Below are 26,307 nucleotides of genomic sequence, written 5' to 3'. Positions count from 1 at the left end.
ATGTGTTGCTAGATATCGCTCACTGTTTATTATGTTAAATACGTGATTTAATATAATTGCCAATGCCACGAAAACCTACAGGGTCACACACAAAGGACGAATTGATGAGAGATAGAGTAACTAAGGAACACCGTAAGGTACGATGCACTTAAGTGAATTGTAGAACATCGTAAGGTACGGTGTACTTAAGTAGAATATGAAATATGGTAAGGTACCATGGACTTAAGTGATTTTGGGCATATTATAAGATATGGGCCACATACACTTAAGTGGGCTTTTTAGCTTGAAGCCCACACAAGTGGTTCTATAAATAGAACCCTTGTGCAGAAACATTCATTGCGGTTGCATTTTCATTTTCTCATTCTCTCTCTCTCTCTCTCACTCAAAGCCTTCATTCATAGCAGCTAGCACTGAGATTGAAGGAATCCGTTTGTGTGGACTGAGTAGAGGCGTTGTCGTCGTTCAACGTTCGTGATCGCTCCGTAGATCTGCATCAAAGGTTTCAATCGTCACAAGAGGTAAATATTCTATCACTGATCATGCCCATTCGTAAGGATCACTAAAGGAGAAAATTTTAATTTCCGCTGCGTTTTGGATCGCTGTTCTCCTTCAGTGTTCACCTCTTGGAAGTGAACCACTATGGGATGGTGGTCAGAAAATTCCACACGAGGAAGAAATATTACTTAAGCATCGGGAAATTAGGATCTCAAAGTATAATTACAAAAGACTTTGTCTAAACGCTAATAGATTCTTCCACCTCCATGAAAGATTGGACCTCTCCAAGTGAATTTATGGCCTAGGAACCCTAAATCCATCAGGTTACAATTTTCAATTCTATCTTTGAAGTTGTCACATTTTCTTATTAACGCTGGTACTCCCCTCCCCCCTTCTACGAAGCTTGCATAATTTCATTAAAATCTCCCCTAAGCATCTAACTTTCCTGATTTTGCTTTGATAAGTTGTGCAACTCCTGCCGTAACTCCTTACGCCCATCCTCCCTGGGACACGTATAAACAGGTGTGAAGAGGCACTCTTCCTCTCCCTCAAACTTGATCTTAGTATGTAAAAACTTGAAATATTTTTGCAGAACATCCACCTTCACTCTATTCGACTTCCATGCCATAAATATCCCTCCCGAGAAGCCTCTCACTTCCGACCTTACCAAAATATTAAAACCTAACAGAATGAAGGTTTTTTCTAGTTTATGAGGTTCCATACGTGTCTCCACAATCACCACAATATATGGGTTATTCTCTTTCACTAATTGCTTGCACACTCTTTGAAACGCTTTGCTAGCTTCTCCACGATAGTTCCAAATCATAATTCTATTTGTAAGTTGACTAATCATAAAAGTAAATTCTTGGGTGGTTCCAAGTCTCTCTTCTTGACTAGGTGTTTCTTCAACAACCTCCATGTCTGAGTTGTCATCTTCCACTCACGCTTCATCTTCCTTATGGTGCTTAGTTGTTTCTCTACTTTCATGGTCTCTCCCGTCTGGAGGTTCACCGGAATAGTGAGATTCTTTGTCGAAGCCATGCCCTGTTTGTGTTTCAGAACTTTCTCCTTGAGCCCTAATTTATTTTGGGCCTAAGGTGTCAAGTAAGTGTGTAGAACCCACATCTGGCCCATTCATTTGGATTGAATGAAGTCGACATTCACTCCATCAGCTTTTATCGATCACATTGCCATATACGTTAACCTTCTCAGTTTTTCTTTTTTTCTATTTTGTATCTCCCACGTGTTCCTTTTGTATTCCTTTTTATTCAAATTTAAAAGTTCCTCTTTAATTGCTATCTCAATACTAGCGGTAACTGAGGCCTCCCATAAGATCTCATTTTTAAAATTTGTTAGAATTTCTTAATTTTTTTCTTATTTTTTCTCTAAACCTTTAGACAGCCCTCCTTTGTAAAAAAAAAAAACTATTTTCTTCCTTTCATTCATATTGTTTTCTCAATATATATAAATTGGTCAATTAAGTAACTTATTTTAGAACAGATGCGCACATGGCAAATCAGTATGTATAGCACTACCTTGCCTGTGCTTCATTTCATTAGCATGTCAAACTGTTACTGTGTCATCAGCACATGCACCTCAACATCTAATGTGACAGAAAATAGAAAAATGGAAATAACACAACAGAGCAGAATAAATAATCACATAAGGTTTTACCATTATTTTCAAAGTAATCATCATCTTTGTACAATATATAGGTGTTAGACTTAGACTCCTCTAATATTACTTTGACACTTGTTCACGTTTCTTTTGGTCACTAGAATACACATAAAATTACACCAATTAAAAGAAATTAAATATTTACTAGTATGTAGCATTTCCAAGATTTTTGGTTTGCTATCAATTTTTTTAGATTTTGCTCACCAAGAAAACAACTCATTGAAATACTAACTAAATAAAACTCAACACAATTTGAGCTCATGGTATTTTTTTTTTGTCACATACCAAATATACTTACTTATTCATGAATATGCTAATGTTGATTTTCCTTTGATTCTATCTCATTGAAATAATTAAATCCAAAATCATGAATACCAAAGTCTTGACAATCCAATAACCAAGCACAATTATCCTCCCAAGAAGGCACAAAATTCATCTCATTTTTTGTATTCTCTGTCTCTGTCTCTGTCTCTGCTATAGGTGTAGTGTCCATTTCCCAAAGTGCCTCCACCAATGGTGTTTCATCTAACCATAAGCTATTCATTAGAGAATCATCACTGCAGAGACTATCTAGCAAAAGAGATTCTTCTCCAGAAGAATTTTCTGTAGCGGGTGACCTTGAATTCTCTTCCGAATTCACAACTGCGTCGGTTTCCTTCACTTCATGGTTGTTGTCTGGCTGTGACAAATTCTCTGCAGGGGATGAAGTTTCATTGGATGATGCTTGTTTATTCAGAGGCTCGTGAGTAATGGGATCAATTCCCATCTTAATTAGCTTTTTCTTGATATGAGTGTTCCAATGATTTTTTATCTCATTATCTGTTCTTCCCGGTAATCTCGAAGCAATCTTCGACCACCTGCAACAACAATCAACCATATATCTGTAGAATTAGAATCTCTGCAGTTACGTATAGAGAATATTATATTAAGAAAAAATATTATTACTAGTATATTGAAAAGAATATACAAATATCCAATTGCTTGCAACTCAAGAAAACCATGTTTATTAAAATATGAGAGAATTATAGATAAACTTATGCAGTGTCAGTGTCAGATACGGTGTCTGTGTTTGGATTACCTGTTGCCGAGGCGAGCATGGAGATCAATAACAAGCTGCTCCTCTACTTCGGTGAGGAGACCTCTCTTTAAATCAGGACGAAGATAATTAGTCCATCGAAGGCGACAACTCTTCCCACAACGCCTAAGACCAGCGAGTTTAGGCACGGCGCGCCAGCAACATTGTCCATTTGTAAGAATGAAATTGATGAGTTTCTTATCTTCCTCAGCAGTCCAAGGACCTTTCTTCACACCAAGTTTGTCACAACAAGGTTGTCTCCCCATAATAACTCCCACAACAACAATATTGTAAAGTCTTTCAAACTAATGCAAAAGTAAAAGTCTCACCAACACTGCCTTTATATATAGCCCTCACCTTTTTTTTCTATTCTAATTAATTAAATCATAAGAAATAAAAATGTGCATAATTAAAAAATTATAAAGTTTTATTTAGGAGACAGTGAGAAACAGGAGAAGGTTGGAGGGGTCCATAATGGGTTGTGAAAGGTATGTGGGAACTAATATAGGGTATTCTGGTGTTTACTAGCTGAGCAAACTTGGTGATGCTGAAAGGTGTGACCCAATAGCAAAGATTTGTGTGAGGTTATTTATATCTTAAAAAGTGAAAAATGTGTATAATAATGCGTAAAATGATTATGCTTTTTAACATTTTTTTTTCCATTACAGATACACTGCCATCATTTCACTCTTACTCAATCATTGCGTCATCACTACGTATGTGTGTCTTTCATGTTATGGTGAAGGCGATTGTTGGAACTCTATTCATGATCTTGATCAACAAGGTGAAACTTTCATTTTGATGAAACCATAGCGGTTGGATGCTCCAAAATAACTCATCCTAAGGTGGTGAAGTAAAGGGGTTTATAAAGATAACATTTTTTTTTGTTTATTTAATAGGTTGCTTTATTAAAGAGTAACTGTGTTTTTGGGTTGGGGTTATATAAAATTGAGTTTGATAGAATTGATTTTAAAATAATTGAGTTTAGTCGAATTGATTTATATTTGAATATATTTGTGTATAATTAAGTTTAACACTATTACAAAATATATATTCGATAACATTAACTAACAATGGTATGACAGTTAATCGTGTTAATATCTCATTTATGGATGTGTGTTTTTTTAATTTACAAAAAAAATTGCATTACAGTCAAAACAAATAACCGTGATTATACATCTATGAAATGACATGGTTCAAATCTAAGCTCCAACAATTTTCTATTTTTTCACTACGGTTAGTAATGCCAATCATTGTGAAAGACATTAAATTTCATCACGGATTTTGAATACGACCGTGGTGAAATTGTTTACTCATATATAAGTGAATTAACTTTCGCTTCTTGACTGTATCACCGTATCTCTTACAGCAAAACCCTAGCATAAATTTTCTCTCTTCTTCTTCATTAGCTTTCCTATTCTACACTATTGCCTCAATCTTGTTCTTCATACATAAAGGTATTCTTCTTCTTTCTTATTCTCTCGTTTTCGTATATGTTATTGTTATGTTTCACATGATTTTTTTGTTGTTGATAAATATAGATAAATGTTGTATGTTGTTGTACATTGTTGTTGTATGTTGTTGTTGTATGTTATTTTCATGTATGTTGTTGTTGTATGTTATTTTCATGTATGTTGTTGTATGTTGTCGTGTATGTTATTGATAAATGTTGTTGTACGTTGTTGATGTTGTTTTATTTCAAAATTTGCTTATATTTTAATAACTTGTTTCATAAATGTTGTTGATGTTCTTGTTGATATTGTTTTGTTTCAAAATCTGTTTATGTTGATGTATTATTGTTTATGTTTCAATAACTTATTTCATAATGTTTGAACTTTCTGTCTGTTTTGACTGGTAGGCAGGGATGCTTGTTTCAATAACGAGAATGAAGCTAAAGTGAGCACTACAAACTTGTGTGAAAGACCCAGAATGACATCCATTCAAAATTAACATAAGTTTGCAACTCTCACTTCAGTTTCATCCTCATTTTATTGTGGATGTTATTATGGGAGATAGACACATTTCTGAAATATTCTATGAGTTGATATATGTTGTTGTTGTTCTTATTAATAAAAGTGTTATATTGTATGTTGTTTAAGGTTTGTTGTTGATGAATGTTGTTGTTAATACTTATTTAAAAGACGAGTTTATTATATCTAATGTGATTTGAGTGTTTTTCCAATCTCTTACCAAATATATAACTTTTCAGTTTGCATTAGAAAATTATACTATGATAGATAAAGTTATATTAGAAAACAAATATACGTTCAATTCTATTCAGTCCATTATCTGCATTTTGGTCTTAAATAGTTACAACTTTATTTAATGCTTGTAGTTCTTTAACCGTCCATTTCTCCATCTCTAATTTTATTTGCAAAGTAAATAATATTTTTTTAAATGAACTAGAGGTGAAGGAAAGGGAGGTGAAAGAACTAGGAGCATTAGACAAAGTTCTAACCATTAAAGAACAAAATACGGATAAGGAGTTGCAAAACTCTTGTCTAACATTGAACGTGAGCTTATTCTTCTAATATAATTTAATTTGTCATCTTATAATGTCCTAGATCATATTGAAAAGTTATATGTTTAGTGAGAGTTGGCGAAATAAGTCTTCCATATAATTTATAATAAACTCAGTGTATATATCACAACGGTTGTTTATACCAACCATTGTTAAATGTTATGAGTTAAGAATATCATAACAGTTGTTTAAAGTAACTGTTTTGATAGGTAGCGCGCTACATAGCTTATAATCACGAGCGTACGATTCTGGTGGAAAGCATCATACATATAACTACCCCTACTTCACAACGGTCGATCAGACATGGTGATATCCATTTTTCAACCGTTGTGAAATGGTTTTTTCGTAGTAGTGTAACAACAAATGTCAATGTAAAAATCACGCTAAAACTCAGAAACTATAAATTCTAACTTTTAGTATAATCAATCCTAAAGGCATAACCAATTCTATTTTAAAAGAATCAAACAACACAAAATCACTCTAGAATCAATTTTATACCTTTAAAATTACTTTTGTCTCTTACAAAAACCAAACCAAACATGTTATAAGTATATTTGAGACATGAAATATATTATATTACTTGTAAATGGTTTTTTAAGACAAAATATGTTGGTTCGTTTTATTTTAAGAGTCTAACTCATAGATCTAATCACATACCATAAGTGAATAGACAAAATCAATTACCAGGTTTTTATATTTTTTAATAGTAATTTCAAATCTCGATAATATATCAATAAAATAATGTTAAATTTTAAATAACATATTTAAAGTTATTCTTCTATGCGTGAAAACACTAAAATTATAATGATTAGCGTCCAAACGTGCACTTTCATTCTCGTTTGTCCGCTTTTTTTAATGATCACGTGTCAAAAATATAAATAGATATTTTTTATTAGTTTTAATATTTAATTTCAAATTATTTGTATAATAAACTTGATGAATAAATTTTATAAATGAGGAAAGAAAAAATATTATATAAATTGTGAGAAGTTATGTTGAAAAGTTATTATTATTTGAATCTTTTTTATTTGAAATATTGAGAAGTTATTCCTTTATGGAATAATTTTGATAGAAAAAATTAAGAAGTTATTTAAGGGACAATTTTGGAAGAAAAATAGGTTAGTCCAAGCTCTCTTATCCTTTTATATAAAAATATAGATGTTAAATATTTTAAGAGTGAGTTTTATTTTCAATTCATAAATATCTGTAATTGCATGTTGAAATATTTGGTTTATACGGAGAAAAAAAGAAAAACTATTACTTTATATAAGATTGATCTGTTTTAGCTTTAAAAAATTAATTATTTTTTTTGTATTTTTAGAAATGAAGTTTATAAAACTGTTTTTCAATATATTATAAGTTTTTTATATTCGTTTTTTCTAAATTGAAAAAATTAATTTTGATATTCTATAACATAAATATAGATTATTGAAGATCAAAATAATTTTTTTTAAAAATTATGTCTTAGATATAATTTTTTTTATGAAAAACTATTTAAAAGTGATTTTTTTAAAATTTTGATATCTAAAAAAGATTTTTGAAATATCAAAATTAACATTTTAAAAATAATTATTTAAACCAATTTTTATTTAAAATTTTTATAAAAAGGTTTTTAGTAAAAAACAAATATATAAAATCATTTAATATTATAAAGATAATTTTTTAAAAAAGACAAAACAAACGAGTCCATAGGATAATTATAAATTTCATTTTTGTTTCTCTAACTAGTCTGTTACTTCTTCATTAGAAACAATTAGGTTTTGGGATTAATTTTAAGATTTGAAATTATTGATGATTGTCGTAGACAGTCAAAAATTATAAATTATAAATTGTATATTAATAAGATGATTAACATTGGCCATTATTTATCAAGATATTTGAATACCAATAACGTTGTTTAATCGGAAAAAAAGATTTGAATTAAAAGAATTGTTTCATTGATTAATACAATTGTTGTGAATATATCACATGTTTCAAAAAATATTAATTGATAATTAATCTTTGTTCGATAAAATTAGTTGATAGCGGATAGTTAATGACGGATAATTTATAGTTGATGATTGATAGCTGATAACTTATAGCTAATGATTGATAGATGATAAGTTAATTTGAATATTTGGTAAATTAGTTGTTACACTAACTGATAGATACAAAATGACATAAAACGATATTTTTAATTATAAATTGGTGATTAAAAATTGGTGATTCATTATCTTATTATATTATTAAATTAAATTAATTTTTATTCGATAAAAATAGATGTATTAATAAAAACATGAAAACAACTTTAATATATATGAAAAATCAAAGATAGCATCAAAATATATTAAATTTGTATACAATTTTTATAATGAAATTTAACAATATACATAAATTATTAATATTGTAATTTTGAATTCAGTTAAATTAATCTAAAATAATAATAAAATTAAGTTTATTGTTTAATATTCTACGATAAAACTGCAGTGGTATCCTGATTTTTTTTGTCTTGGTTAATATCATTATTCTCCTCTGACGTTTCACTAATTTGAAAATTATCAACACTATTTTAAAATTTATTATATAATTTAGATGTTACTTAAAGATAATAAATATTGAATCATCTTTCATCTTATAAATTCACGCGAATATATATATATATATATATATATATATATATATATATATATATATATATATATATATATATATATATATATATTTTGAAGAGTAAGAATATATTTTTGTTAAAATAATAAGGATATAAATGGAAGAAAAAATCACAAGTTAAAAGCTACCGGCTCAAAAGCCACTTCATATAGCTTTTGAAAAAAAAAAGCTAGTAAAATAACTACAAGCTAAAAGACATTTACCAAACAATTTTTTTTCATTAATGTGGACTGAAAAACTAAAATCTCTTTTTAAGGTCTTACCAAACAGACTCTAACACGAATTCAATCTAAACAATGCGATTGATTCTAATTATTGCACAACTGGTACAAAAGAAGTAATTGTTTCAAACCTTTAACTATCGTTATAGATTCTAGTAAATCCTATTTGAATTAAAATTAAGAAGCATTTAGATTAAATCGAATAATCTTATTCTGAATTGAATCGTCAATTGATTTATTTCAATTTAAATTAAGAGTAAACACAAACTTTGATTACTAACCAATAATCAAAATTGAATATGCAAGACAATGAATTTGGAAAAAAATTAAATTTAATAATATAATTGGAGCACCTAATCCCTTGAAGTGCAAGCTCCGGTTGTCACCTTTACAGACACATCCACGAGGGAGGCACCCTCCCTAGGATCTCTGTTGGGAAAAAGATGTTCATCTTCTTTGGAAGCATTAGTTTTAATGAAGACAAGATTATCATGGAAGAGAGATCAAAGAAGAAAAATATTTGAATCATCTGTTCATGTGATAAGTAATGGAATTCAAGAAAGTATTCTTTTGAACAAGATACTTGTGACAATTTAACTTACTAGTTATAAATTAAGTGCTCAAGTATCTCACTTCATCTCAAACTTTCTTTAAGGATCTTAGAACATTTAAAATATTTTTTCATTCATGACACTCTTTGAAAAATGGGGAAATTTGAAATTTTGTATAGCCATGATAGATTGGATGTGTTGCCACAATCAATTGTATGTGACTTGAGAAAAGCAAGATTGTAGCTTAGATATTGAATTTTAGAATTTAGCCAAATTGAAGGTTCTAATCAATTGTACCCATCATCATAATCAATTGTATGGAACTCAATTTTCCTTGAAAATATTCCCCACAATCGATTTGATAAAGACCACAATTGACTGGATCCGTGTATTTTTGCATATTTTTTTACTGTTACATTTAGTGTCAATTGATTGTATGGAATATCCGAATCAATTGGACCATGAATCTTTTTTAAAATTCTGAAACATTGCAATAGCTTTTCATTGCACATTTTCATGAAACATTTTCATATATCATTTTAATTAATCATGAACATTTTTCAAGAATTGCAACACATTTTTAAGAGGCATGTTGTGATGTATTTAAAGCTAAAATTTTCAATTTTCAAATAACCTCTTTCCTGGAAAATATTTTACCATGTTCATAATTTTTAATAGAAAACTTTTTGTGCATAACTTTCACATCATGCAAAAGTTTCTAAGTCATTGAGCACTTGAATATATCAGTGATTATAAATTGTTACAGGAAAGGGAAACACATAATTTTCATAATACCAGAAAAACAGCAAATCTCTCAAAGTTATTAAAGTCTATTGCAAAGTCTCTTTGTACAAAAATTATTTGTTTACTGTAATTTTCACCAAATTGTGTGGTGATTTTTTTTTGTAAGAAAGTGGTTATATTTTCTACAAAAGTTTAAAATAGGAAGGTTGTCTTTCTGTTTGTTGGAAAAGGTCCTTTGAATCACAGAGATTCAAAGTCCACCATTGTTGTGTGGTGTCTGTGAAATCAATGAAGTGGTGTAGCTTCTTTGTTATTGTTAAAAGATTGTATAAGAGTTTGTTGTAAGTTGTACACAAATTTGACAATATTGGATAATCTCTCATGGGAAGTGAGGAGAATGTACTACCTTTGGTTGTATAAGGGGAACCAGGATATATCTTTGTGTTATTTATGTTTACTCCACTTTATTTTCTATCAACTTTATCATATCTCTTTTAACTAGAAAATGAACCAGACCATTTGTCTTCATCGCAAAACCAATAAAAATAAATAAACCAGTAAAGTGTCACAAAATCTAGAAATCACCATTAACTAAAAAATTACCGAATAATTTCATAAAACCTAATTCAACCTCCTCTTAGGTTGGGGGCTCAATACTTACAATTGGCATCAGAGCAGGTTCAGGTAACGTGTTCCTTGATCCGAGAAAAATGGCTCCCGCAAATCTGGTTTTTAGAGATGGTGGTAATAACAACAAACTTCCATGATTTGCTGGTGAACATTATATTTTTTGGAAAATTCGCATGCAAGCGTATCTTGAAGCACAAGGCGATGATATATGGTATGCTGTTGAAAATGGTCCATATGTTCCTAAGACGGTCATCAATAATGTAGAACAAAAAAAGTAAAATTCTCTTGCAATGCTGATGATAAGAAAAATATCCTATTTAACTAGAAGGTAAGGAACATGCTTCAATCAACCCTAGGTATGTATGAATTCTTTCGTATATCTCATTGTAAAACAACAAAGACGATTTGAGATGATTTAGAAGTCACACATGAAGGAACGATAGAGGTAAACAGATCAAAACTAAACACTTTATCACAAAAATATGAAATGTTTAGAGTGCAGATCCGTGAATCTATTATTGATTTTCAAAAGATATTTAGTCATTTAACAAATCATTTGATGGCTCTCGATAATTTTTTTACAAATGATGAATTAAATTCAGAAGTACTTAGATATTTGACAAAAACTTGGCAACCAAAGGTAACAACTATTTCAGAAAAGAAAAGTCTTTCAAAAATGTCTTCTACAACATTATCAGGTAAACTTCAAGAACACAAGATATAACTTGAAAAACAAGAAAGGCATAAAGTTGAAAGAAAGAATTCAAAAAGTCTTGCCTTAAATAATATATTAAAAAATCATGATAGCAACCAAGAGGATGAGTCCAATAATGATGAAGATGATGATCTTATCAAAAGGTTTAAAAAGTTCTTAAGAAAAGAAAGGAAAAAGGAGATCATTCAGAAAGAAACACCAATAAGGAATGTTACATGCTTTGAATGTGAAAAAAAGGACATGTAAAGAGTGAATGCCCTACACTTGAAAAGAAGAGTAAATTTAAAAGCAAGAAGTACAAGAGGCCAAAGAAAGCATATGTAGCATGAGATGACAATGAAATAAGTTCATCTTGAGATGAAGACCATGCAAGCAAGACGTTGATGACATCACATCATTCATGTGATGAATTATAAAATGTTTTTCATGAATTGATGATAGTCCTTCATATGATGAATTATAAAATGCTTTTCAAGAATTACATGAAGAATTTTTGAAACTTTCTGGACAATGTTCAAATCAAAAGAAAACTTATTTAAAACTAGAAAATATGGCTAATGACACAAAAGTGGAATTAGAAGATTCTACATGCAATAAATGTCAAGATCATGAATCTAAATTTTTTTAATTAAACCAAGTGATCATGAAATATGAAAAAAGTTAAATTAGTTTAAAAAATGTGTTAAGTAGTCAAAGATTCACAAGTAAAAAATGTTGACTTGGCTTGTCTAATTTTGATAAACCTAGTCCAAGTTAAACTATCTTTGTAAAGGCTACTAGCAAATTTAACAATAGGGAATTAAAGAAAGTACATGTTGTAAATCATCATAAAAGGTTTTATGATAAAAATAAGGTTTATGTCAATAAAATGAATCATGTTTTTAGCTTTACTAATTTTTATTGTAATGCAAAAGGTCATATGTAACACCCCGAATTCAATTAATTAATTAAATTAAAATTTTGTTGCTTATATTTAATTATTTAAGTGATTTATAATGTTTTTATTTATTTATTTTGGTGATAAAATGTGTTATATGACTATTTGGCAATTGTGGGTAATTTTCGGGGAATTATAGAGAGTGGTATAAATTGATTCAAATTCTTAGTTAATTTTAAATGACTAAAATAATAGAAAATAATAAAGTTGTGAGAGATTGGGTGAAAATTGGAATTAATAGAAAGATGAGGCAAAATGGTGATAATTAGAAAGGAGTGAAGGTAATGGAAACACAAGAAAGGGGGGTTTGAATTGGGTTTCTAGAATGAAAATCTTTTGCAACCTAAAATGACAAGAAGAAAACTTAGAATAAAAATAATGAAAATAATTATTTCTATCCTGACTCGTTGTTAACTAAGCTACCTCCAGTCTACCTGCCAAGGTGATTTTGCATTATCACAAGGACTTAATCCACTATAACCAAAATTGATTACAACCACAAAGACTAACTGTCAACGTCTTCTTGAGTAATTATGACTATACTTAGTCACTCAAGGAAATACAACTCAAAAATTGAGATACAAAGTGTGTTACAAGATACTTCTAAGAAAGCAGATTATGCAAATGAATTACAAAGGATTTTAGACAAACAATATTTTCTATGAAAGTGTATGAACAAAAGTTCCTTCTGTGCTTGTTTTTATTTCTCTCAAATGTTTCACAATATACAATATTCACGTAGTATCTATTTTCTTCTTTGTTGGCGATGTTACATTCTTCCAAGACTCCTTTATATAGGCAATGGAAAGATTTGTTGGAGGGCATAAATGAAATACACAAATATAGTTGTATCCTTGTATAACTGGCTGTGGAAAATGGGAGACACAATGGTACTATAGTACAATCATTTTCCCACAAAATCAGTGTAGTGGAAAGAATAGTGATCTTGTACTATGTACTATTTTCTCACGTGAAACTTTTTGATCTTATCTTCAATTGTTCAGGGGCTTCAGGTATAGAGTTGATGAAGCATGCATAGAAGAAGAATCAAATTCTGTATGAGAGAGTCTTCAAAAACTTGGTCTTCAGAGTCTTGATCCAATTCATCAGAACCAAGTCTTCAGATTATGGTGACACAGTTCATCAGAGTTGTTCAGTGTAAGATATTAAAACTTGATAATGTTAGAGACTTCTCTTATCAGAGTCATAAAGCTTTGGATGAGCAATGTTCAGAACCTTTGAGTAGAGTAGTCCAGAGCTGGATTATCTTGTAGAATACACATCTCAGAGTTAGAGTGCACTAGGTTCAGAGTTTGATGATGTTACACGTCATTTCTTCAAAGTCAGAACTTATATCTAGTATCTGCACACTTAACAAAACTATTAGGGTACAAAATTGTTCTTTATGAATCTATGCATTGTTATCATCAAAACATAAGAACATATGTAGAACCAAATCTTGTTTTTACAAGGATTTGGGGCCAAGGTGTAATTATTAAATTCATAAATTAGGTTTATTATTAAAAAGGAATTATTAGAGCTTATTTGGGTTAGTACGTAGAAATTGAGAGAGTTGGAGAAGAGAGAGAGAGAGAGAGAGAGAGAGAGAGAGAGAGAGAGAGAGAGAGAGAGAGAGAGAGAGAGAGAGAGAGAGAGAGAGAGAGAAGGAAACCATATACAAAGCTTGGAGATTTTTGCTGGAAATTCAGGTAGGGGGACTACTTGAGTATAAGTGTATTGCATGAAGGGTGGAGAGGGATCCTCACTCTCCTCTAGATTTTATTCACGATTGTTGTGCTTTATGAGTGTTGAATGATGATTATGTGAAATCCATGTTAATTTCTATTTTTAATGTGTAAATTCGTACACTGTTATGTCCTAAATATTGTGTATGATGTGTTGGTATAAATTATGAATTTGGTTATTGTCATTGATGTGTTTTGGTGCTATGAACATAACCTTGAATGTGTGATTAATTGGTGAAATTGAATGATAACTGATGAGTATGTGATGATTTGATCCCTGTATAATATGTATCTATTATTTTTTGTGTCAATTGGGGTGCTGGGGATTAAAGTCAGAGTTTTGAATGAGCTCCCATGGCCAAAAACGTAGAAATTGCTTTCAGCATCAGCGTGACGGGTTGCCCGTCATGCTTTTGGGTAAGCTGACGGTCATCAGTAGGGTGACAGGGAGACCGTCTTGGTCTCCAGGTGGGATTTCTTCTGCCGGTCGTCACATGAGTAATGATTTGTGAAGGGGGCAGTCGTCATGACACCAGGAACTAGTTTTTAAATGATAAGTCCAATTTTCAATGTTGTTTTCTCGTGTAGTCAATGGTTGACTGCTGTTTTGGTGTATTTGATGAATTTAATTAATTAATGTGAATTCTTTTGTTGAGGAAGTGATAATTGTATTAATTACATGATTATAAGTGGTGAGTTATAATTTTATGTGCAAACGGTGATGTGTTGTATAATTATGATTATGTTTATAAGTTTTTATGATGCAAATACAATTATATGATGTGAAGATAATTGTATATGTTATGGTGAGGTGTGTAGTTCAGAAGCAGGGACTACTGTTTAATGTTGTATTACATGTTTCTTATGGTTAGAAGTGGAACAATAAGTGTTATTATCATTGTTGTTGCATTACTTATATTTCATGCATCATTTTGTGTTGATGTGTTGAAAGAGGCGAGTCATGGGTTCAAAAGTGGGGATATGTGATCATTCCAGGTTCATAAGTGGGGACCCGATTTAAATGAGGAACTAATTTGAAGGGATGAGATCAGTAACAAACATTTGAAGTCCAAATTGGTATCACACACATAGATTCGAGTTGTGAGTCACATTACATACGTAAAGGCTGTGTGAATTGAATTGTTGCATTATTGTGTAATTGAATACTTGTTATTGATTGTGTGATTTAAACTACCCTTGCATTCTTTTACACAATTAATATATTTGAGTGTATTCTCACCCTATTTCTTGTTTTTTTGTGTTGCTCTGTACGTTGTTGGACAAATACTCAGGAGGAGTAAGTGATGATGGAGTTGGAAGATGGACTTTGAGCTTTTATTCGTTTATTTTATCATTTACTGCTATTTAGTTGGTTTAATTCTCTGATCTGTAACATCGGGGAACATGGTATTTTAATTGTTTTCAGTTAATTGTTGGATTATGTTAATTTCATTAAGCATTTCAGTGTGATGAGATAACTGAAGTTTATGCTATTTATTTTGAATTCCGCTATGAGTTTTAAAAATATTTGGGAAGTATGCATGTTGTGTTTGAGTAGCATCCTAAAATATGAATTTTATCCTTTTAATTGTGAGTCAGGGTTTTAGGTATTATACCATACTTCTAATACTTACTACATAAGAAATTATGGTATTCCTTATGGTGAGTATGTATGGGTGAGGAGAGGATCTAACCCAAGAGGACAAAAAAAATTAGATACCTAGAAAGTACTATTAATTGTTTTGTAGATACTTGAAGATCATATGCTAGTATTGTCAATTCAAGATTGATCTTTCAAGATATAAAACCATATGATATGGTAGAATTAAAGCTTCGTTGGATTAAGATGATTTGAAAAAGATTGAAATCAAATCATATATTGTAAAGAAGATAAGTTCTTTTATGTTTAATATACAATTTATCTTATATTAATATACCCATTTAGATTTTACTCTTTGTCTTTTTGATAATCTCAAAAAGGGGGGAGAAAAGAGATGGTTGTTTCTATTGTTTTTCAAGATATCAAAGACATCATAGAATAAATTGCAATAATAAAGGGGAAGATATGCAAGATATGGGAAGTATACAAGATAGGGGAAGAAAACAAGTTTCAAGCAAAAACTTCCCATCAATGTGATTTGTCATCATAAAAAGGAGAAGATTTTGAAGAAGATGTTGATCGTCTTTTGAAGGATTGGTTTTGATGAAGACAAAAGATTATCATGGAAGAAAGATCAAAGAAGAAAAATATTTGAATAATTTGTTCATGTGTTAAGTAATGGAATTCAAGAAAGTATTCTTTTAATCAAGTTATTTGTGGCAATTTAATTTACTGGTTATACATTAAGTGCTCAAGTATCTCACTCCAACTCAAACTTTCTTTAAGGCTCTTAGAATATTTATAACATTTTTCATTCATGACACTCTTTGAAAAAATGGGGAAATTTGAAATTTTTGTATAGCCACAATAGATTGGTGTGTTGCCACGATCAATTGAATGGGATTTGAGAAGAGCAACAATCAATTGTAGTTTAGACATTGCCTTTTGGAATTTCTTCAAATTAAAGGTTCCAATCGATTGTACCCATCACCATAATCAATTGTATGGAACTTAATTTGCCTTGAAACTATTCCCCATAATCGATTGGATGAAGACCATAATTGATTGGACCAATATATTTTTGCATATTCTTGAACGTTACATTTAGTGCCAATTGATTGTATGGAATGCTCCAATCAATTGGACCATGGATATTTTTGAAAATTACGAAACATTGCAATACCTTTGCATGAAACCTTTTCACATATCATTGCAATTAATCATGAACATTTTTAAAGCATTGCAACACATTTTCAAGAGGTACGTTGTGATGTGTTTAAAGCTAGAATTTCCAGATTTCAAATAACCTCTTTCCTAGAAAATATTTTACCGTGTTCATAATTTTTAACAGAAAACTTTGTGTGCATAACTTTCACATCATGCAAAACTTTCTAAGTCATGGAGCTACTGAATATATCAATGATTATAAATTGTTACAAAAAAGGGAAGAACATAGTTTTCATAATACTAGAAAAATAGCAAATCTCTAAAAGTTATTAAAGTCTGATGCAAAGTCTGTTTGTACAAAATTATCTGTTTATAGTCATTTTTCCACCAAATTGTGTGGTGATTTTTGTCTGTAAGAAAATGGTTTTATTTTCTACAGAAGATTAAAAATATGAAGGTTTGTCTTTCTGCTTGTTGGAAAAGGTCATTTGAATCACAAAGATTCAAAGCCCACCATTGTTGTATGGTGTCTATGAAATCAAGGAAGTGGCATAGCTTCTTTGTTATTATTAGAAGATTGTAGGAGAGTCCATATCTGATAATATTGGATAATATCTCATGGGGAGTGACGGGAATAAACTACCAATGGTTGGATATGGGGAACCAGGATATACTTGTTTTATTTGCAATTACTACACTTTATTTTCTATCAACTTTCTCATATCTCTCTTAACTAGGAAATAAACCAAACATTTTGTCTTCATTGCAAAACTATTGCAAATAAATAAACCAACAAAGTGTCACAATATCCAAAAATTTCCATTAACTAAAAAATAACTAGATAATTTCATAAAACCTAATTCACCCTCATCTTAGGTTGTGCACTCAATACTTACATCTGTCACCATCTATCAAGACCTGGTGAAGAAGTTATTCCATCATTTTGCTGCAAGCAGGCGGATAACTCACTATGTGTGAGAGATTCAAGCCCTTAACACTTGACTTTATTTTGTGTTAAGCAAGTTTATTAAGTTAATTTAAGTTAATTTTACTGTTTTAAGTAATTTTGTGAAGAGCATAATAAGTGCTCTCTTTTGTGAGTGTTTATGTGTGTCTCACATGTGTATGACTTGTTTCCAATAAGTTATGGCACGATAGAACTGGGACATCACAAGAACCTCAACTTTCAATGAAATATCAAATGGAAAGAAGGTAACTAGTAACAAAGGTTGATGGAATTAGGGAAAAAGTGACAAAAGTGTGAGGATTTGAGTGCAAATAAGTTGGAAAAGAGAATGGATAAGATCAACCACTATAAGAAAAAGTATACAAAAGTTGTACTGTGTAGAATGGCGAGTGTTATGTCTAACCATGCAATAGGCTTGCTACATGATGTGTTGTCCCTTGCATGCTGTAAATTGTACTACCTCGAGCTGGTTCAAATGCAAGAAGAAGGAATCTGAAGGTGAGAAAAATAAACAAGAGGGGGGGTTGAATTGTGTATGTTACTTCTTTTAGAACTTGTGATAAACCAACTTCGGAATCTGAACCAGTTCAGAGTCTGAACACATAGTTAGTTTGTAGCGGAAAGATAAACAAATAGAAGTAAGAAGTAAATCAACAAACATAGTTTATTCTGATTCCTCTCCTAAACCGAGAGTAGTCCAGTCCCCTTGTCTAACAAGAGATTTTCACTATAATCAAACTGATTACAACTTTGCTCAATCAAACCAGAAAGAGACTTCAACTGCTCAATTAATCTAGAAAGAGACTTCCGCTTAAGCAATCTTGCAAGAGACTTCTGCTCAATCACACCAGAAAGAGACTTCACTGCTCAAGCACACATGCAAGAGACTTCACTGCTCAAGCAACCTTGCAAGATACTTCATATACTTTAAACAAATAGTTTAGTAAGAATAATTACAACTATACTTTGATACATAATCAAAAGTATAGAAGTATTGCAACAATTATAATTATTCTTAACACTTAAGATTTCTAGGATATACAAAGATAAAATATCTTAAGAGCTTGTGCAAATAAACATATCAAACTTTAGCTCAAAGTTTGTACTCAATGTATTATGTTAAGATGTTCGATGATTAATAACCTTCCTTCATATCTTCAGCTCCCATTTATAGAGGCAGACAAAGAATCTTTGGAAAGTTGTATGCACAAGAGAACTTTGAAATGCAACAACTCCAAGAGAGAGACATTGGAAGATAAATCCTGCTAAGATCTTCAACCAAAGCGTAATAGAATAATCCACTACATCTCTTTATCATCCTAGGTATAAATCAGACGAGTGGGAGAACTAGAGAAGTCACATCATCTATGAGGACTCTAGTTGAATTTTTCCCTAAGTCTGGTGTTGATAAGATATGTGCTATGGGGACAGAGTACGGATCAGAGGATGAGATTTTTAAATTGAGATCTCTAGAGACTAAGTTATCACCAGAGGTAGAAGCACCATGATTAAAGTTTGAACCTTAAGAAGTTGGTCCTTTAGAGTCATCAGATTTTGATCCATCATATTTTTATCCATTTGAATATGAGACATTCAGCTTGTCAACAAATGCTTTCAACAGATTCAATTTTGAGTAGACTTTAAGCTTTATGACCCTGCACACTTGAACATATGTTAGTACACCCAATTGTTCTTTAAGAATTTTGTTATCATCAAAATCCAAGGGATGTGAACAAATCTTGTTCCGACAATCTCCCCCTTTTGGTGACGACAAACAAATGTATTTAAGAACAATGTTTGGTTAGTTTAACAAACTTGACAACATCAGAGTCTAAGGTTTGTAATCTCCCCCTGAGTCTATTAGTTCTAAGGCTGAGTTTTGTAAGCCCCCTAAGTCGTATCCAAGTTAATTAAACTTACCTTGATAGCATAAGACATATACGTTCAGATTTAAGCATTGAATAAATTATGATGAGAGTTCAAGTATATAAAAGCATTTCAAAAATACTTGTATCCAATTAAATAGTCCCATAGTTTTCTCCCCCTTTTGTCATCAACAAAAAGTGGATAAAAATATGTCAGCATAGACACACACACACACACACACACACACACACAGAGAGAGAGAGAGAGAGAGATGATATTTGAGAAAAAATATGTGGGAAAATTTAAATTATGATAAAAATAAGTAAAAACAACTTTTGCAATTCCCAAAAAATTAGCTCATAGCATAACACACGCAAGAAAATGAGACAAAAAGCAAAGAAAAATATGATTTTAAGTAAATATTATCATTAAATATAATCAGTTTTGAGAAGATGAATAAATAAAATAGAAAACAGGTTCTAGTTCTTAAGCCTGTGGTTTCTTCAAAAGATCTAGAACAAATTTAAGATTAACACCCATAATATCTTGTTTGGAATTCATAGACTTCATCTTCTCATCCATTTCTGCTTGCTTGATAGCCATGGCTTGTTGAGTAGCCACAATAGAGGCCAGTTTTGCTTCTAAAGGCTCTTGTATTTTGCTGGAAGAAGTGACATATTCTGAAGCAGCATCCTTCAAATTCTGAATAATGGATACAATAGAGTTTGGAGAGAATCCCACTTAGCATTATAAGTAACTGGTTCATAACTAGAAGTTCTCTCATCTTGATTCTGGATTTGAGTTTGAGCAAGGTTAGGTTCTTTATGAGGTGTAGATTTGGGTGATAGTTGAGGTGGTTGAGTTTCTGGTGGAGAAGTAGGTTTTGGTTGGATTAAGGTTACATGTTCAACTTTAGAAGTATAACATGTTTAGTTAGATGGTAGGTATTGAGGAGAGAAGGTTTGAATAATAATGGCTTGGATAGGTCTAGTAAAGACAGGTGTAGGGATTACATATTTAAGGTTAAGGTGAGCTTCGAAACCAGCTTCATCATACTCTGACTAAGAGCTAGAAGAAGAAGCTTTCCCACTAGACACGTCTATGGGTGGTTAAATCATGATGTTCAGAGGTGATGGTTGTTCAGAAGTAGAAAATATATTTAATTGATTCTGAATAACATTGGATTCAACAGCAGGTGATGAATTATGTTTTGGAGAAGGATTGTGTGAGGGATTTGGTGAGGGAGTTGGTGATTTGTGGTTTAGGGTGCAATAATAAAAATCATCTTCTGAGATAGAGTTCATATTTATACCTGTTATGTCATACCAGTATTCAGAGCTTCTAAAGTATCCAGATTCTCTTCAATAATAGGTTCTGAACTGACTTCTTCAGGAATACCAAAATCTTCATCCTCAGCAGACTTTAACCCAACAATAACTTTAGCAACCTAAACCTCAATAGTCTCCAGATCAATTCCAACATCAACAACTTCTTCCACCATAGCATCATACTTTTCAGGATGCTTTTTTACTTGTTCCAACATAGCAAAGGCTAATAGTTGAGCACTTATAAAAATAGGTTCTACAATACTCTCATAGACTGCAACATCTGTACTCAACTTCCTTCTTACAAGGGGAATAACACCATCCTCTTCTTCCTCTTCCTCTTTAATAACAGCAGGAACAACCATCTTTCTTAATTTCTTCTTTCTTGTAGGTGTATCAGTAGAGACAAAAGAAGAAGATTCCTTCTAAGGAGTTATTCCACTTCTGGTCTTAGAAAGTGTTGACTCAGTAGATACAATGACTTCTTCAATCTCTTTCTCAATATCCTTCTTTTTCTTAAAAGGCTTATGAACTTCCTTATGAGATATTGAAATAACCTGCTTTCTCTTTTTAGATGGATTAAACACTTCAATAGGCTTATTGGGTAAGTCTATGTATCTTATAACCACTCCTTCTTTGAATTCATGTTCAATGTATAATCTGATTACTTCAGGATTGTCCATCTTGGTGATGACAAGATAGTCCTGAAGATAATCAGTATTAGCACATCTAGCTGAGAGAGGTACTTTTGAAGACACCACTTCACTTTTCTTCAGAAGGTTCATGTTGGCAAGAACAGAAGCAGACATAATGTTCCCATGGATCTCATCCAGATACTCATTTCCAAGCAGTTTTAAGGGTATCAATTAGACGACCCTGATAGAATAGTTCATACATCAATATATTATAGGGTACATTCTTCTTGTGGTTCTTTGTGCTCTCCCTAATAGCGTCACAAAGATGATTGAAGATGTAGGTAGAGAGATTGATTTTATCTTCATTCTTCAGGTAGAAGATGAAATTCTTGTAATCCCATAAAATCTGATTAATATTCGTCTTTTGAGTGATGACAAATTCAACACCCATCACTGCTGATCTGGTCTCTACTTCTTCAAACCCACTTCTTCTATACTTTTTCCTTTCAAAGAGCTGGCATTTTCTACCAACTGATTGAGTTCCACAGATGCAGAATATTCATCAAATACTTCAGCCCTAACCCAAAAATATCTTACTATATAAGGATAAGTTGATCCATTCAGCATATCAAATAATTAAGAGCACTCTTATATTCTGAAGTAGCTCCATGAGTAAAATCCATTTTGATTAAATGAGTCGAAGACAATAATCTGTTCCACAAAAAGCTTTGGATCATTCTGATTGATGTTCATCGTCTTGGGTTTGATAGTCATACTTTTTCCAGACTCGACAATCATGTGTGCTTGTTAAGCAATTGACGATGATGCCTTTATAGAAGGAGTTTTTAGGGTTTCTAGGGTTTTCTTTTTGAAAAGGGGTTTTTTCCAGAGGAGGTTAGAGAAAACAAAAGTGTGGGAAGTGAGAGAGAGAGAGAGAGATAATGTGTGCGTCTGATATATAGAGTGATTTTGAGTGTAAAATAATTTTTAATCAAAAAAAGAAATACATAAACAAACAGGAAAGAAGCATATTAACTGAGACAAAACAACGAGATTAAAGGAGTTTTTACCCAACAACAATAATCCATGTGTCAAAAGACATTCCAAGTTTATGACACATAAGAGGACAGGTTCTAGAGGCAGAGAAATAGTTTTTTTCCACTTGTGTGCTTATCAGAGGCAGTTAACCTTCTTCTGAGTTTTAGAGGCTGAAATCCTTCAGAGGCTATTATACATCGGAAACTGATTTAGAGCTTTTGATCATAGTAGCTTCTGAATATCATCGGACTCTGCTACTCCAATCAGAAGTAAGCATAGATCTTTAAAAGATAAAGATGTTTGACTTAGATATGGGATAAGATTATTTCCCATTATTATAGAAGTAGAATTACCACAATGAAGTTTAATTCTTCTTTCATAAATAAGAGGTACTTCTGACAAAAATATTAGAAACTATTGCATAAAAACAAAGAGATAGTCATACCTTTTTTTTGTGAAACTTTTGATCTGCTGTTGAGATTGTTTTCAGAAACATCATTGTTCCAACAATACTCTTTAGAAAAACATCAGGAGTTTTTTCATATTCCTCAACAACTAGATAAACTTTAGAGATTTCCATAGAGACTGAAGCACCAGTATTTTATAGAATAACATCAGTCTTCCCGATATCAGTATTCTTGCCTTACTAGTTTATTCCAGATTCCACATTTCCTTCCTCCTTCAGAGTTAGGATTTTTAATATAGGCTTTCTTCTTGTTTTAAGTTGTGAACAACCATTATCCTGGAACAACAACTATTGCTTTGCTTTTTCCCTTAAGCATATCTGCAGTAAACACAATTTCACTCTTTAGTACCCATACTCGTATGGGTTCTTTGTAGTTAGTTTTTTAGGGTTCCCTCTTGCTTTGAGGCTTAGCCTTATAATAGGGTCTAGACTCATTCCAGAATTCTTGTTTATAAAAATCTTGTCTTGGATAAGTCTTGACCTTGACTTCTGATCCTCTTGGAACATTTGATTCAATAACTATGAGTTCTGAATTCTTCAGAACCTCTGACTTGAGAGTCTTAGGTTCTAGTTTACTTAGAACTCTTGACCTTTAAGTCTGAGATTCTGATTCCTTCAAAACTTGCGAGTCATTCACCAGAGGTTCTGATTGGTTCAGAAGCTTACCATTTTCAACAGTAGGCATAAAGTAAGTATCCAGCCCCTTAGCAATGCTTGAAGAAGAAGGATATGATGGTTTCATAAAGATATCATCCCTTGGATTATAAGGTTTTTGATGAAAAATGAGACCTTATCCTTTTGTCTTACTTACACCATAGATCATGGATGAAAGTTTGGTTCTGTTGAAACCAGATATGACAAACTCTTGAAGAGTTGATTCATACTTATCCAGAGGTTTGTCAGACATATCTTATACTAAAGCAATTTGTTCTCTTTCAAGTTTTCCAATCTTGTCTTTAGAGAAGTTTAGTTCATCTCTTATAAGACCATATTGCTTATTTATAATTTTCATATGCCTGGCTTTCTGCTAGCATCTTTCCATAAGATATTGACATAAAGTAATCAAATCATATTTAGAGAGTTTTCAAAGCACCTCATTTGTGACCTCTGAATCTGAGTCAAAACTAGTTTCTGATTATGAGTCTGAAAGAGTTGAGGACATCAAAGCAAGATTAGCTTCTTCTTTATCAATTTCTTCTTCATTGTTAAGTTCTTCCCATGTTTCCATGAGACTAGTTTTGAACTTGCTTATAAAGTTGTTCTTCTAGAAGCTTTCCCTTTTGACCTTGTCCTTTTGTATATCAGGATAGTCAGCAATGAAATAATCAAGCTTTTTGTAGTTAAAGCATCCCTTCTGGTCATCTTTATCACGTCTATAACTTTACCCTTTTAAGCCACCACTTCTACAAGAGAATCCACTCTTCTTCTTGGCCAAGTGTTGAAATATTTTGATGATGGAATCCATTTCATCATCATCAGATTCTTCATCATAGGCTTCACCATGAGTGGCTTCTTTATACATCCTAGTCTGTGAAGACTTCTCATATCTTCCAACATAATTTAAAGCCAATGTTTTAAATTGCTTTACAGGCTCATCTCCATTTATCTTCATCTCGTGACTTTGGAGATTGCTAACAAGACTTTCAAGACTTAGTGTGTTTAAGTCTTTAGCCTCTTGAATAATAGTAACTTTGGGTCTGTATTTGGTCGGAAGATTCCTAAGAATCTTCTTGACATGATCCTATGTAGTGTAGCTCTTGTTCAAGACCTAAAGTCCAGAGATAAGAACTTGAAATCTTGAGAACATAGTTTTAATGTTCTCATCATCTTTCATTATGAACTGCTCATACTGCTGAACCAAAATATTTTCTTTAGCTTCTTGAACTTGTTGATTACCTTTATAGGTAGCACATAAATATTTAAATATAGTTTTGAAAGTTGACTTATTATAATCTTTATGTACTCATAATGAGGCAAGGCATCAACAAGAGTGCCTCTCACTCGATGATGTTTCTTATATATCTTTTTTTGAGCAAGAGTGAAACACTTTCTGTCATAAACCATTCCAACACAATTGACTTGAATGTCAATTCCATCTTCTAAGATATACCATAACTCATCATCCAGACCAATGCTGTGAGTGTACATCTTACTCTTCCATAATTCAAATTCAGTAGAGTCTCCACTGAATGTTGGTGGTCTAGCAATATAGTTGTTTTGACCAGATGTACTTTGATCATGGTTGTTATTACCACGAGGATTACCACCATCAGGGCTAGTTATTTCAGGACCATCAACTATGATGAACGATGTATTTTTCTCAAGATCTTTTATGCACCATTCTTAAGTGTTATAGTACAAAACAAACTCTGATACCAACTAAAGGTGAGAAAAACACACAAGAAGAGGGGTGGGGGAGTTGAATTGTGTATGTTGCTTCTTTTAGAACTTCTGATAAACCACTTCTGAATCTAAACAAGTTCAGAGTTTGAACATAGAGTTAGTTTGTAGCAGAAAGATAAACAAACAGAAGTAAGAAGTAAATCAACACACAGAGTTTATCCTGATTCCTCTCCTAAATTAAGAGTAGTCCAGTCCCCTTTTCCAACAAGAGATTTTCACTATAATCAAACTAATTAAAACTTTTCTCAATCAAACTAGAAAGATACTTCAATTGCTCAATCAACCTAGAAAGCGATTTTTACTCAAGCAATCTTGCAAGAGTCTTCTGCCCAATCATACCAGAAAGATACTCCACTGCTCAAGCAACCTTTCAAGATACTTCCTCTACTTTAAATAAGCGGTTTAGTAGAAATAATTACAACCATCCTTTGATACACAGTCAGAAGTATAAAAGTATTGCAACAATCAAAATGATTCTTAACACTTAAGATTTTTAAGATATACAAAGATAAGAAATCTTAAGATCTTGTGCAAATAAATAGATGAAACTTTAGCTCAAAGTTTGTACTCAATGTGTTCTATTAAGATGTTTGATAATTGTTAACCTTCCTTCAAATCTTCAGCTCCCTTTTATAGAGGCAGAAAAAGAGTCATTAGAAAGTTGTATGCACAAGAGAACTTTGAAATGCAACAACTCCAAGAGACTTTGGAAGATGAATCATGTTAAGATCTTGAAACAAAGTGTAATAGAATAGTCCACTGCATCTCTTTTTCATCTTAGGTATAAATCAGACGAGGGGGAAAACTAGAGAAGTCACATCAGTGTTTCTTGAGCCTTGTACTAAGGGACTCTAGTTGACTTTTTCCCTCTGGTGTTGAC

The 26,307-nt window shown here is 31.8% G+C and overlaps 1 protein-coding gene across 1 annotated transcript; it reads right to left on the bottom strand.

Annotated features, from left to right (window-relative positions):
* Window positions 1-2,143: 2,143 nt before the first annotated feature.
* On the bottom strand, window positions 2,144-3,575 carry LOC127074101 (MYB-like transcription factor ODO1). The gene is made up of 2 exons (XM_051015390.1): window positions 3,251-3,575; window positions 2,144-3,029 (listed from the first exon to the last, which is right to left on the bottom strand). The coding sequence occupies exons 1-2, from the start codon at window positions 3,511-3,513 to the stop codon at window positions 2,486-2,488; spliced, it is 807 nt and encodes a 268-aa protein (XP_050871347.1). The 5' UTR covers window positions 3,514-3,575; the 3' UTR covers window positions 2,144-2,485.
* Between the last annotated feature and the right edge of the window lie 22,732 nt (window positions 3,576-26,307).

The sequence above is a fragment of the Lathyrus oleraceus genome, chromosome 4 (assembly GCF_024323335.1).
Source record: "Lathyrus oleraceus cultivar Zhongwan6 chromosome 4, CAAS_Psat_ZW6_1.0, whole genome shotgun sequence".
Lineage (NCBI taxonomy): Eukaryota > Viridiplantae > Streptophyta > Magnoliopsida > Fabales > Fabaceae > Lathyrus > Lathyrus oleraceus.
This window is presented reverse-complemented; position numbering and strand designations above follow the sequence as displayed.

What these genes read in the sequence shown, in the direction of transcription:
- LOC127074101 (XM_051015390.1), bottom strand. Translation starts at nt 3,513, where the DNA reads ATGGGGAGACAACCTTGTTGTGACAAACTTGGTGTGAAGAAAGGTCCT. An exon ending in CATGCTCGCCTCGGCAACAG is followed by an intron (nt 3,030 to 3,250) that starts GTAATCCAAACA and finishes TTGTTGTTGCAG; the next exon opens with GTGGTCGAAGATTGCTTCGA.